This window comes from Hipposideros armiger, unplaced genomic scaffold (genome assembly GCF_001890085.2).
Source record: "Hipposideros armiger isolate ML-2016 unplaced genomic scaffold, ASM189008v1 scaffold_7, whole genome shotgun sequence".
Lineage (NCBI taxonomy): Eukaryota > Metazoa > Chordata > Mammalia > Chiroptera > Hipposideridae > Hipposideros > Hipposideros armiger.
Window position 1 is genome coordinate 1,990,838 of NW_017731357.1, and position 14,521 is coordinate 2,005,358.

The 14,521-nt window shown below is 34.8% G+C and overlaps 1 protein-coding gene across 6 annotated transcripts in view; it reads right to left on the bottom strand.

The window, feature by feature from the left end:
* Positions 1–14,521, bottom strand: part of KDM6A (lysine demethylase 6A) — a 198,554-nt gene that overhangs the window by 46,469 nt on the left and 137,564 nt on the right. The window contains exons 10-17 of one of the 6 annotated variants that reach the window (XM_019649645.1): positions 12,768–12,894; positions 7,215–7,313; positions 6,852–7,071; positions 6,168–6,302; positions 5,562–5,717; positions 4,892–4,987; positions 3,619–3,720; positions 2,565–2,960 (exon numbers count right to left, since the gene is read on the bottom strand). In XM_019649645.1, the coding sequence (XP_019505190.1) occupies positions 2,565–2,960; positions 3,619–3,720; positions 4,892–4,987; positions 5,562–5,717; positions 6,168–6,302; positions 6,852–7,071; positions 7,215–7,313; positions 12,768–12,894 (1,331 nt within the window). The remainder of the gene's footprint in view (positions 1–2,564; positions 2,961–3,618; positions 3,721–4,891; positions 4,988–5,561; positions 5,718–6,167; positions 6,303–6,851; positions 7,072–7,214; positions 7,314–12,767; positions 12,895–14,521) is intronic. The other 5 variants (XM_019649665.1, XM_019649675.1, XM_019649655.1 and 2 more) reach the window with 5 other exon arrangements.

Here is a 14,521-nt window from a genome sequence, read left to right on the forward strand (position 1 = left end):
CTGACCCCAGCAATGTCAACAAATACCTCACTCAGATGGTCAATGTCCAGTCCTCTCCTTACTTGACCTATGTGTGTTATTTGATTTACACATTGATCACACTGTCCTCCTTTTCAAAGACTTTTCTTCACTTGGCTTCCAGGACATTGCTCCCATTCTCTTGGATCTCCTATCACTTCATAGATCATTCTTATTCTAGTCTTCTCTGCTAGATCTTCAATTTCCTGACCTAACATACTAGAATGCTCCAAAGGCTCAGTTTTGAGTTGTTCTTTTCTGAATCCATTGTCAACCCCTTGGGGATTTTATCCAGTCTCATCCATCCTTCTGGTTGGTGAGGCTAGTAACTTAGACTCCTCTTTCTCACACCCAACTCTACCAGCTAACCCTGTTGTCCACCTCCCCAATACAGCTGACCCTTGAACAGCACTGGTTTGAAGTGCACAGGTCCTCTTATACATGGCCTTTTTTCAATAAATACTATAAATGTCTTTTCTCTTCCTTATGATATCCTCAGTAACATTTTCTTTTTTCTAGCTTACTTTATTTTAAGAATACAGTATATAATACATATACAAAATATGTGTTAATTGACTATGTATGTTATCAGAAAGGCTTCTGGCCAGCAGTAGGCTATTAGTAGTTAAATTTTGGGGGAGTCAAAAGTTATATGCATATTTTCGACTGTGTGGGAGTTAGCACCACTAACGCCTACATTGTTCAAGGGTCTACTGTATACCCAAAAGTTGACCACCTCTACTGCTGCCAATCTGGGTCAAGCTACCACCACCTCTCAACCTGGATTATATATAGTTCAGTCTCCAAATTGGTCATGTCATTTCTACTTTTGCCCACTTTAGTCTATCTATAGAGTACCTGAGAGAATATAAATAAAAACTAAGATCATGGCACTCGTGCATTCAAAATCCGCCCCCTATAGTTTCCCATGTAACTCAGAATAAAATTCAATATCCTTCCAATGGCTTACAAGGCTGCACACAATTTAGCCATCACATTTCCAGCTGGAGCACATCTATTGGTTGTCAGAAAAGTCATGAATTCGTTGCAAAAATGTGTCATGACTTTTCCGACAAGCCAATATGTCTCTTCTTACCTTTTGCTAGCCCACTCGGCCATGCTCAGCAATTCTTGCCACCTTGATTTTCCTCAAATACAGAAAACACACTCCTGCTTTAGGGCCTATTACTCCTTGCTGCTCCCTAGACCTGGAGTGCTCTTATCACAAATATCTTCAAGGCTCACTTCTGTTTCAGGTCTTTATTCAAATGTCACCTTCCAGTGAAGCCTTCCCTAACCTTATAAATTATAACTGCAAATCCTCTATCACCAATCTCTAGTACTCGACAGCTCCCTTTTCTAATATGTTTCCTAGAACTAATCATATCATTACCTAATATTCTATATGTAACGCTCACTTGTTCATTGTCTTTTACCTATACAAATTAAGACATTTTTGAGTGTTTTCTTTGCTGATTTATTCCCAGAACCTCGAATAGCACATGGACACAGTAGGTGTTCAACATTTCTTTAAGAATGAATAAAACTACTAATCACTCTAGAAGAGATGGTACTACTAAGAAAAGTACTTTAAGAATAAGCTTATAAGTCTTAGAAAAAGAACTTATCTCAGTTTTACCAATAATATAAGACTAACTAGCAATAAGGTAAATATTTCTTATAGTAGGCTAATAAAAGTCCAAATAATTTGGCAATATGTATTGGCAACATTTTTTTCAATGCTGATACTTTGACCCACTTGGAGGCAACTTCTACATGGAAACAATCCAAAGTAGAGGAAAAATTATGTGCATAAATAATCAGAAGTAAAAACTCAGAAATTAAATGTCTAACTGAACTGAGTAAAATATGGCACATACCTTTGATAACTTGACTGGTTCCACTTTACCTTTAAGAGATTAGGCAACTTCCTGTATTTCCTTCAAGTTTCATGTTTCACCTTCCCCTCTTAATCTATTAAAAATCTACACTCATAATCTATACTGTGGGCACACTTTACCAGCCCTTTCCTCTCCCAAATTCTCTAATTTCTGGAGACTCTAAAATCTTGGTTATGTGCCCTCCTAGGTACTCTGATATAACATTTTTCCATGAAAGCTAAATTTCATAGTAATTTATAATAACTGCTTCTTTAATGGTCTTTTTCTCCTACCAGAGTGACTACCTACCACCTTCCATAGCACCTGATTGTAAGTAGGCCAATACTTGTACATGCAGAAATGAATGAAGTAACATTACATAAATGCTTATGATGCCACTGTAAATTAACAGTGGGTTTTATGGTATTGTATAATCTATTTTCTTTTTCCTTTGGAACTTTCCCAGATTGTGTGTGTGTATGTGAATTTTATAATAGAAAATATACTTATGTACTTATACACTGAGTTGTAACACACTGTACTACTATAAAATGCTTATAAAACCAGCTCCTCAAACTTTTATTTCTTCCTCTTTCAAAATGCATAAAACTAAATAAAGACAACTATTACGTGAGAAGCTGACAAGGCAGCTACTTCTTCTATTACCTGAGTGGAGTTAGATAGTTGGTTTTTCCACGGCTCCTCTGCGCTGCTGGTCAGGTTTGTGCGGTTATGAGGTAGAGTGAGTGCGTTTCGCTGCGGGTAAGGCACGTTTCCATTACTTCCACTTCCTGTTATGTGATTATTGCCTATCAAAATAGTTTCTGTACTTCCCAGCGTTCTTGATGTGCTACAGGGAACATGGCCTGCAGAAAAGGGTCCATTGGCCAAAGGCTGCCCAGGGCAGGCAGGGCGGACTCCAGGCTGAGAGACGCTAGGCACTCTGGTCAGAGCAAGCTGTGGCTGTTGGCCAGAGACTGAGTTTGTAGGCAGTGATGAGTCAGCTGTTGGCCCATTAGGAATTCCAGTAGATCGTACCTGTGCAACTCCTGTTTGTCTCATCTGTTGAAAAACAAATGAAAAATCAATGCTGCTTGTGTGGACCATAGGGGAAAGAATTAGAATATGAAGGTGTAGTCAGGTAATCTCTGATTTTACCCTAACACTTAATTTCTCCAGGTTGAAAAATACACACCTTTAAAACAAAAAAATTGTGTTGGTTCATATTTAGATTAGCTTCCTCAGAAAAGCAGAAATTTGTTTCATTTTAAATAAATATCCCTTTAGTAATGACAAAAAAAAGCAGCTGAATATTATGGAAATGACTCTGGAATTGACTCTGGAATTTATAGGTCTTTTCTCTAATCACAAAATTGGGAATCTCAAAATTTCATTTGGTTAAATGGATAGGCCAGATTCTCCAAATTAAACAAGCACTAAAGAACCCCACCTCAGTTTAGGATAGCCTGTTAAGTATTAAATAATATAAACAAACCCTAATACTACATACAAAATAGCATGTAAATAAATAAAAATTAAATTTATAGCTGTTTTTCCCTAAAAATCCCTGTTATTACTTCAAGAAGCACAGATTCCTAAATTCCACAAATACTGGGAGAAAGTAGAAGTGGGCATGAACATGCTCTAAAATGATGTTCAGTCAATAAAAATACCCAAAATGCTAACAAATTTTAGGGGGGGGGAAATGCTCTATACACACTTGGTGTTGCTGCATTAAGACAAACTGACTTTCCAGCTGTTCCAGCATCAGTTTCTGTGCTGGATTTAAATTATTTCTATTTGCACGGAGCTGTTCCAAGTGCTAGAAGAAGAAGAAAAGAAGAAAATAATATAGTCAAAGACATATCTAAGAAATAAGCTCAAGCTCACTATTCTAAGCAACCTTTCCCTGAAATGACTAGATAAACTCAGAATCGCTCAAAGATATTGATTTCTGACCAACAGTAATCAACCCCAAGATGAAGTCTTTTAAGAAGTTTGAGAAAGTTAAGTAAGAAGGAGACATTCAAACAAAACAAAACAAAAAACCCTCATAGATGCAGAGAATAGATTGGTGGTTATCAGAGGGGAAGGGGGCTGGGGGTCAAAATGGTCGAAGAGGGTCAATGGTGAAAGATGGTAACTAGACTTTTGGTAGTGATCACTTTGTAGTGCATACAGATGTTAAATTATACTGTTGTACACCTGAATCATATAATGTTATACACCAATTTTACCTCAACTAAAAAAAGTGATAAAAAGGAATACTCATCTGAAGAAGGTTTACTGCAATGTGATCTTTAAGGCATGAAATTTTACTCACTAATACAATATTTTTCAGTATTCACACAGAAAGCTCTTTAAGCTTAAAAATGCATTTTGACAGTACACTCAAAGCAGCACTGTATGAAATAGGCAAAGTTTGAAGATAACCTGACTGTTCAAAACTAGTGATCTGCTTCAGTATATAGGTGTGACATCTACATAAAGAAATATGTTGTAGCCATAAAAAAACAAGGAAGCTTTTTATATATTGACATGAAAAGGTCTGTAAAGGAGATTATTAACAGTATATATAACATTCTACCATTTATTGTAAAAAAAGGAGAAAAATAATCATCTGTGAGAAAAGAGGGATGTATATTTTCTCATACATGCACAACATCTCTCTGGAAAGATAAACTACTATAACCAACACTGGCTGTCTGTTAAGAAGGGAACTGAATAGGTAGGGCCAGGAGTTGGAAAGAGAATGTATTCTATAAACCAAATCCTCATACTGATGCAGTTTGAATCATGTGAATGAATATATTACCTGTTTAAAAATAAAGGGAAAACAAGAATGAATTATCACTATTAATCTGGTAAATGTGGGTTCATTTTACTTAAGTTTACTGCTATTCATTTAAGAATACTTTAAAAACGCAAAGCTTACTACCTCTACACTCTTTTTTAATAGAAAAAACAATCTGTCAAAAACACATCTTACATACCTGTAATTTCTGTGGTGTCAAACACCATGAATGAGTTTGTTGCTGTACTGGAGGATGTGACACTGCATGGCCACTACTCCAATTATCAGAAGTATTCTGAGGAAAATTGATAAAAAAAAATAAATAAATACATAAAAAATTAAAGAATGTATCGTGAAATCTATTGAGTTAACAATGACTAATGGAGGCCAAATGACTATGATTGGAATATTTATATATAAACAACATATTATGACATTAAGTTGTTTTAAAAATAATTTTACATGCAAAATAAATTTGGAAAATCATAAATTTAAAAAATTTTTATTCATTAATAAGCCACCCAAAAAGGCCCACCCCTAAACTATGGCCCAAATGGCTAATCTAAATATCACACTGTCCACTAGATCCAACATTAAATTTATTTCAATGTCAGTAGAAAGTGGTGATGAAAAGTGTGTTGAGATCTTAACGGCAGGGAGATGAATAAAATGATTTGATGAATGCAAATTTATCCCTACTTTCTATATTTAATATGATACTAAGAATCTGGAATGGAAAAACTCAACCCTTTCACTCTTTGATGTCCACAAATTTAAAATAAAGGACAGGAGATGTTCAAACTGCACAAGTTCAGAGCAGTTGGGAGTTTCTTTTTTGACAGGATTTTCTATTTCTCTAAAATATATACCTTTGTTGGACTAGATGTTCTTTTCCTCTTGGCAGGACTGGACAGGTCATCTACTTGACTAGAAGGAATCATGTGTAGTGGCAAGGATTGCTGTGAAATTGGTGTTTGACTGAGGCCTAATACAGGTTCAGTATTTGGATGATGAGGTTTACATGCCTAAGAATCACAGAAGGAAGACAAAAATAGTGTTCTATATATTCTTAATTCATTCCTTCAAATTATAAAACTTTACAAGCTGCATACTTTTCAAAGCTATGTGGACATCGCTGATTGCAATTATTAAAATCAAAATCAAATGAATCATCAATGGAGGAATGTGTACCTTCCTTTGCAAAACTTGCTTTAAAAATTAAACAAACCACTGCAGCATTATTTTAAGAAATCTCCTTCAAAATCATGAAAATGCACAAAGGTTCTAAATTGGCACCCCAAAATTTCTTCCCATATCAGAGGGAGTTTTATTTTGATCTAGATTCCCTTCACAATTAAATCAAAAGGCTTTTCATTAATAAAAGCCTCCTGTGCTTAGTAAAATATACTTGACCACTATAGATTGAAAAGAACCCTTAAAGCTGGGCACCTGCAGAACATAACCCAACTTCTCACCTGCTGTGCTGTGTTCATGGCACCCTGCCTGGAGGTAAGCTCTGCGGGGATTGGTAGGCTCCACGCCTCCTCAATACTAGGAAGTAATTTAGTTTTATTCTGTAGACTACCTTGTGGAAGGTTACACAACTGAGCCTAGGAAAAATTATGTAAAAAGCAAATTTAACACAAGCCTACTTGAGTAAGAGCAAGTCCACTAAATCTTCCTAAATGCTATAACTGTTTTTAAAAGAAAATAGATTCTTAATTTGGGGTTTCAGAAAGATACTAAGTATAAAGAGGGTAACCGGACTATAAACCTTTGTGAGAATTAAAACAAAGCTGAGCTCTGTTTTTAGAGTTCTCATAGCTGTCTTCTCATGAAACTCCAAGCAAGAGTGAAAGACAAGGTTTGTGTTCTTTTCTCTAAAATGCTATGACAACTTAAAAATGTAGACAGTACATAGAAAAAAATTATGTAAATTAATATGCATCAACAGAGTAAATGTGCAAAAGAGCATCCTTTAAAATACTGCATATCTTACTTAAAATGAAAAGTAAAATAATATTACAAGCTATGGTATGTTTACAAATATGGAAACAAATTATAGACATCACAACTAGACAAACTTTCCAGCCACCCTCCTCCTGCCTGAGTGTCATGGGGAAACGTGACTTTAAAAAACTGCTATTTGAAAATTTTACCTGTAAATACTTAATTCGTGCTGCAAGTGCAGAGGTATTACTACAACTTTTGCTTCTGGTTGCATTTAAGTAGCATTTAATGGCATCCTGAGGCTGGTTGCAGGATTCGTAGAGTGTGCCTAGGTCCATCCAGGCTGCAGCATGGCCATGGTCCAATTGTACAGCACAAATATAGGCCTGTAAAGCATCCATAGGCTGATTCTGCTGTTGATATAGCACGCTGGAAAGAGAAATTAAGAAAAAAATAAGTCGACAAAAAAGAATTTCTTAGCTTCATAAACATGATATAAACAAAGTACATTATATGTGATGTAACTGTATTTGTGTATCAATTATAACCATTATTTTTATATGAAGTCTTACCCTATTGAACACCATGTATCTGCACTTGCTTCTGATTTATCAATAGACTGCCTGTAAGATATAAAGGCATCCTGAACTTTCCCAATACTTGAATAGCACCTGAGAGGGAAGGGAGGGGGGGAAAGAATCAAGACATTTCCATTAATACTGATTAATTAATTTGCTAAAAGGATGGACGATATGTTAAAGAAAATGAAAAAAAAAACATAAGCTAAACTAATTATGTCAACGTGTATATATGATAATTATACATTATATTGGGCTGTCGGAAAAGTCACGACGCATTTTTGCAACAAAAAACAGAAAAATTACGTCACGACTTTTCCGACAACCCAATAATTAACCCTTCAATAAGCTATATTATAATCTATCTTATAGGTGCTAAAGCATGCTGCATCAATGAACACTATTAAAATAAAGGTCCTATCACTTCAATATTTATAATACTGTGAGTTGAACACACACACAAACACCCACTCTACTTATATAACTTGATCTCTGGTTTTCTATGAAGTAAGAACACAGAACTAAAGACCAAAAAAAACACCATTCTATGTTGTTAAGACTTCCTGAATCAGATTTCAATTCTCCTTTCCTAAATAATAACAATGAGGGCAATAATTCTTTAATTCTCACACACACACAAAAAACATAAGAGATGGTTAATATCAAGCTATCTATCAAAAGAGTACGAGTAGCAAGGTATGATAACAGTTTCAAGGACCTGCCATTTTCTTAATGCAGATGTACCTGATAGATACACAGAACAGCAGCTGAAATTATAAATATAGAAATTATCTTCTTAGTGGTTGGCACTAAGGAAAAAAAGAAAAAAGGAAAACCCGGTCCTTGTTTTCAAGGAGTTTACAATTTAGTTGAGAATTGAAGACACATTATAAATGTCATGATGTCATATTAAATGGATGGCACTGCTAATAACTGTGAAATTCAGGATAGAAGATACCATAATACACACTACAGGATTCAGAAAAGGCAAGAAAGGGAAGGTAAGAGTAAGGGATTTGAATATATGTACATGCATATTGTTTAGATCAGTAAGTCCCAATTACTAGCCAGTATATGGTAATGTGGCCAAACAAAATGGAAAAATAACACACATTCATATATAAGTTTTCCACTAAACTAATTAGTATTTGTGCTATAATTGACTTATTTTGAAATACTATTGGCTGGGTAAACAGCAAAAAAATTTTAAATGTCATTACTTGCCTAAATACTGTGTTTTAATCCTCATAATTATTCTTTGAAAACTTACTGATTAATGTAAACCAAGAGTCTGGGAACCACTGATTCAGGTAGAAAAGATGAGAGAGGGTATTTAAAAATGTTGTTTGAACAGTATGAGCAAAATCTAATGTATATAAGATTACATAGATACAAAGAGTAGAGAGTTTTAAATCCAGTCCAAGAATACTCTGACGTCTGTTCTTCTAACAAGAGGAATGGCGTGATGAAAGGACTTTATGGCAATATTAATCTGCTAATAACACACTGAAAGGAAAATAATACGGACAGTAAAAATGAAGGTAGCTATCCTCACTGGTTTGCAACAGGACAAAATTGGGGTTAAAGTAATGGAAGTGGCACAAAACAAAAAGACAGGAGAAACAATGAACCAAAAGGCTAATCAAATAAATAAATAATACATATATATTTAAAAAACGAAACCAAGATTTTGAAATGGATTGATTAGATGGTCATGGGGAGTGAGGAGTGGGGTTATAACTTAGTATTTAAGCCTAATTAAATGGAGGGAAACAATGGTGAATTATCATTGGCAAAAATAAAAGGAGGAGCTGGTTTGGGGAAGAATATGATGAATGAGGTTTGAAATATGCTGATTATAACACGAGGGGAAGACACTAAAATGGGTCAAGAATAAGAGATGTGGTCCTGGAATTTAATAACTTGAAGTGTAGAAATCTAGATTTGGAATTCATCCATGTGGAAGAGAGGGTGTAAGAACGCAGGACACCTACAAGGGAGAGGTAAATATAAGCCTAAGGAATCACTATTGGATTGGGCAATATAAGAAATGTCAGTGACTGAGACAGAGAAGGCAGTGTTAGAGAGCGTCTGCAAACTGTTTTATGAAGCGAGAATACAGAAGAGGTTATTAACAATGCCAAACTGGGATAGACACCACAAAGTAAAGGAATGCTTAACAGATAGTAGAAAACATGCTGTTTGTTATTGTAACATCAAAGCCAAATCTCAGATTTATAGACAAATTTGTCTAACAGCTGGGCAGAATAAGCAGTAATTCCCAAAACCAATATTTTCACATTCCATTTCTACCAATGAAAGTAGGAAACCAATGTGCCCAAACACAGATGTAGTAGTCCAACTGCCAACCACTTTTCCTCTAATAAAACTTAACTAGGTCTCCCTGAGACAGGTTTCTGTACCATATTTCCCCATGTATAAGATGCTCCCATGTATAAAATGCACCTTAATTTGGGGGCCTGAAATTTGAAAAAAAATGTATTACATAAAGTTATTGAGCTCAAGTTTTATTCATCATAAAATTCATACAACTCCTCATCACTGTCAAAACTCCCAACCATTAGCTTGTCCTCATCTGTGTCTGATGATGAATCACTGTCTTCATATATTGCCTCATCCTCAATTCCATCTATGGCATTTGAAATCTACAACCTGTGTGTAAGACGCACCCAGTTTTTAGACCCCAAATTTTTCGAAAAATGGTGCGTCTTATACATGGGGAAATACGGTAATTGAAAGACCACTAGGTGAACCTAGGTTTTAATCCCTGCTCTGATTAGTGATCTGTGTGACTGTGACCTTGAACAAAACATTTTACTCCTCTGAACTTACTTTCTACATCTGTAAAATGACAGCATTTAAAGGGTGCATGAACTAGGTGACCTCCCTGGTCCCTCCCAGCTTTAACATTCTATAGTTCTGTGATAACATAGTCAATGATTAATACTAGTATAACAGCACTACCACATTATACTTTCATTATTATATACATATGCCAAATGACAAGCAAATTCAACCTTCAACACAGATTTGAATGCAGAGTTAAGTAATAGAAAGCCTCAGAAATATTAGGGTCATCAAATAACAAACTTGCTTATTGACACTTGAGGTTTTCCTTCAGAGCTTTAATAACTGCCAAAATATTATTTATAAAAATTTTCTCACAGCAAAACACATTAGAAAGCAGTGAAAGAGGGTAAGAAAAGTAAACAGTCCTCAAATTATATTATTACAAATAAAAAATAATGAACATCTAACATGATAATCTTGAAACCCAGAACAAATTAAATTGTGGTAAGCATCCACTATTTGTGAAATCAGTAAAATGTGCTGTATATTTGGAAAATTTTATCCAAAAATATTCAAATAAAAGCATTGCAGTGGTTTAAAATATAAAATCAGTTAACTGGGAAAAAAGAAAACTCCAGTGGAATACTGCTCTCTGAGCTGAAAATTACAACATTACTAAAATAGTAATTTTAGGTGTTTCATTATATAGTAATTTTATAAAACTAAAATTAAAAAAAAATCTCATACTAAAAGGACATCCGCATGATTATACTGTATTATATTAAATTACCTTATCTTTACCTTAGGTCAAAAGGAAAATACTTTCTGGTACATATTCCTTTTAATCTATATTAAAAGAAATTTTCATATATAAATGTTAACACTAGAGGCAATGACCAGGCCACCCCTACTTCCCAGTACTAGACCTCTTTTCCAGTCACTGTATGAAGCCTACCACTATGCTAGCTCCAAGCACAAATGGTGTTTAATTAGTTCATTTCCTGAATAGCCCACTTTGCTAGGCAAGAAGATACAAAGGTGGTAAGACTCAGTTTCTGTTCCCAAAGATCTTCAGTGAAAGAGAAAGGCAAAGTTCAGACTCTCAAACTTTATTAATGAGCAACCCAAATTAGATAACATTACAAGCCTGGGAACAAATATACTTTGCTAAATGTAAAGGAAAAATGAAACCACATAAAATACTAACTCAAAGTGTAATACTCCTAGAATTATTCCTACAATATATTCCTAAAATATTCCTAAAATGAAAACAAAACAGGATAATTTCAAAAGAAATCATAAAATCAAAACCTTTAGAGTGTGAAGGTACCTAACAGATCATCTAACCCAGGGCTCATCAACCTCAGCATTATTAACATTTTGGGCCAGTTAATCTTTTTCGTAGAGGGCTGTCCTACTAGATGCCATTAGCATTCCCCATAGTTGTGATGACCAAAATGTCTCCAGACATAATGAAATGTCCCCTACGGGGCAAAATAGCCCCCCATTGAGAACCACTGAGCTAATACAATCCTCTGATTTAATATGTTAAAAGAAAATTAGAAGCTGAGTACGGACGCGGAGTTTTGGGATCGGTCAGAGATGGCAGAGGTGGAGGAGACACTGAAACGACTTCAGAGCCAGAAGGGCGTGCAGGGAATCATCGTGGTGAACACCGAAGGTGCCTCTCCTGACGACCCCAGCCCAGGAGTGATTGCTCTCCACCCTGCACTCATGACACACCCTTGTCCCAATCACTTACCAACCACCTGCCACTACATTTTGACATCTCTGTCTTGGCCAAATGTAACCGATGTTTCATAGTAAAAGTGTGAGTTTAAGCTGGCTTGCCAGCAACTTAAGGAACATTTGTCCTCTCCAGACCCCCTGCTATCCTCGGCTGCTCCCCACACAGGACAAAATAAAAGACTAAATGTGTAAGCTCCCCCCCCCCAAAAAAAAGAAAGAAAATTAAAGGCTCAAAAGGTTTAACTGTACCAACCATGCAGGATTCCACAAATCCAAGTCTCTCAGCTCCTAATACACCCATCTTTCCACCGTACCGTGAAAGCTAAAACCAATTATGAACCAAATACAATCTGATGATAATTACAAAATATAATCTATCAGATACACAAACATAAGGTCTATTTCAGAGAATAGGTAAGCGTAATTTAGACATTCAAAGTACAGATAAAAGCTTATAAATTTGCAGAAACTATTTTCACAACACCTTTCCTTTCCAACAAATCCAACTATGTATCTCCTTTCTCATTGTAAGATTTCAAGTAAAACTGTGATTAGATCTACTATTAATCAAATATGTCCATTCTAAGGTATATATCATTAATCAAAATTATGAATAGCAAGATTCCACTGGTACTGGTAGTCACCAGGCAGAATGAGAAATTCTCTGTTCTGTTAAATAGATATATAAAAATAATACTAAAAATCAGAAGGAAGGGCATTTAAATACTTAAATGAAGAATTACTATCTGTTAAGACTTTAAAAAAAAACAGCAATAATAATTAAAATAAAATGAAAATCCAATAAGCAAAATAAGAACTGTCCCGGTAGACCAGATTATGCTGTGAAAAAACCCACCACATTCAGAAGCTCTCTTTTATTTTTTAACTTCTAGAAATCTTCGTTATATTTAAACAGGAAAATACACTGACTAGGTTATAAATGTAAACTAACATTTTAGATGGTCAACGTAAGTGTCTAAGTCTCACCTTCCGAGGAAATACCAGGACTGGCCAGAATTAGGATCTGCTTCCAAGGACTTTTGGAGATACTGAATAGCATAGCTTTCCTTGGCGGCTTTATCTCCCAAGAGATCTACAGTGTGATGCATCCAACCTATAATAAATGATTTAAAATATTTACCTAAATGATGTAATTGTTCTTCTATTTTTAAGAATACAGAAAACAAACAAGTAAAACTATTCTTTTCAGTCCATTTGTTCATACAGTTTAATGTACACACTCCCAAAATTTAGAACTACCAATTCTGGCCGTAAGAAAGTCTGTTTCTCACAGGAAGGTACAGTCAAAACTATGAAGAACTTTTACTCCACAGAAATCAAAACAATTTTAAGCACTGACTTAACACTTACCAACTATAGTTCCTAATTTTGGTACTGGAAAAAATTCCAAGTTATGAAACAAGAATACAAAGATGTTAAATTTAAATCACTGTTCCACATAAAAATTTATGTGCATTTTAAGAATCTCTAAGGCAGTCCACTGACCCAATATTTATTTCCAAGAAATAAATATAAGGCTATATAATCAATGATAGTTCAGAGTAAAACACACTCATACCCTACATTATTGCCATTAGCTACAAATATTCACAACTTACATAAAATAAAAACTATAAAGCATTTGACAATTTTAAAAAACTGAAAGCTGTAAGAAAAGTATATTCGAGTGGTTCAAATAAGAATGATACAAAATGGGCACCACAAACGTTTAATAAATAAATTTAGATAGTGCATAACCTCACTTATATGTGGTCTATCTAAAAAGTCAAATACACAGAAGCAGAGAGTAGAACCACGGTTACCAGGAAAAAGGAGGTGGGGAAAGAGATGTTGGTCAAAGGTTACAAAGTTGCAGTTGTGTAGGATGAATAAGTCTAGAGAACTAATGCACAGCAGAATGACTACAGTTAATAATCTAATGCATACTGAAACTTTGCTAAGAGTAGATTTCAGGTGCTCCCACCACACACAAAAACAAACTTTTGTGAGGAGATAGATATGTTGATTAGCTTCACTGCAGTAATCATTTCACTATGCATAGGTATATTAAAGCACCATGTTGTACACCTTAAAAAAAAACAAATAAATATATAAATAGATGGCTACATAAGCAATCAAAAGATTGGATCATGGAATAGTGTATTCTAAACCTTCAAGACACATATAATTAATTTGGTTTAATTTGCTGGGGAATCCTATTTCAGTTACGGATCAATTCGAGTACATAAAATCAACTCTGTTCTTAGTGTGTAGACTACAGTATATAAAACAAGTAAGGATCCTTATTAACTGACATTTATATAGTTGCTGTACTCCAAAAGATATTTTAAGGAGACTGAATTACTGTATTTTATGGGAATATAAGTCAGTCACATGTTTATTCATCTGTTCCTCCCTTATCTCTCTTGCAACTATTAAGAATAGGACCTACAGTAATAGGCTCTAAAAGGAGGTGCTTAAGCAGCAGGAACAAGCAAGTAGAAAGAACTGAAATGCAGACATAAATTAGACTCAACTAGGGAAAGTATTTTTCCTTTCAAAACCATGAAAAGTTTACTTATACACTCTGAAACATGGTAAGCCAATGCCAAAGAGGACACACAGGTGATTCAGACATAACTAAAACCAAAACTATTTTAATCCATTTCTTAAATTTAAAAGGTGTACACATTTTTTGTTATTGAAGTTTTCTCCACAGCAACTAAAACCCGTAAAAACTT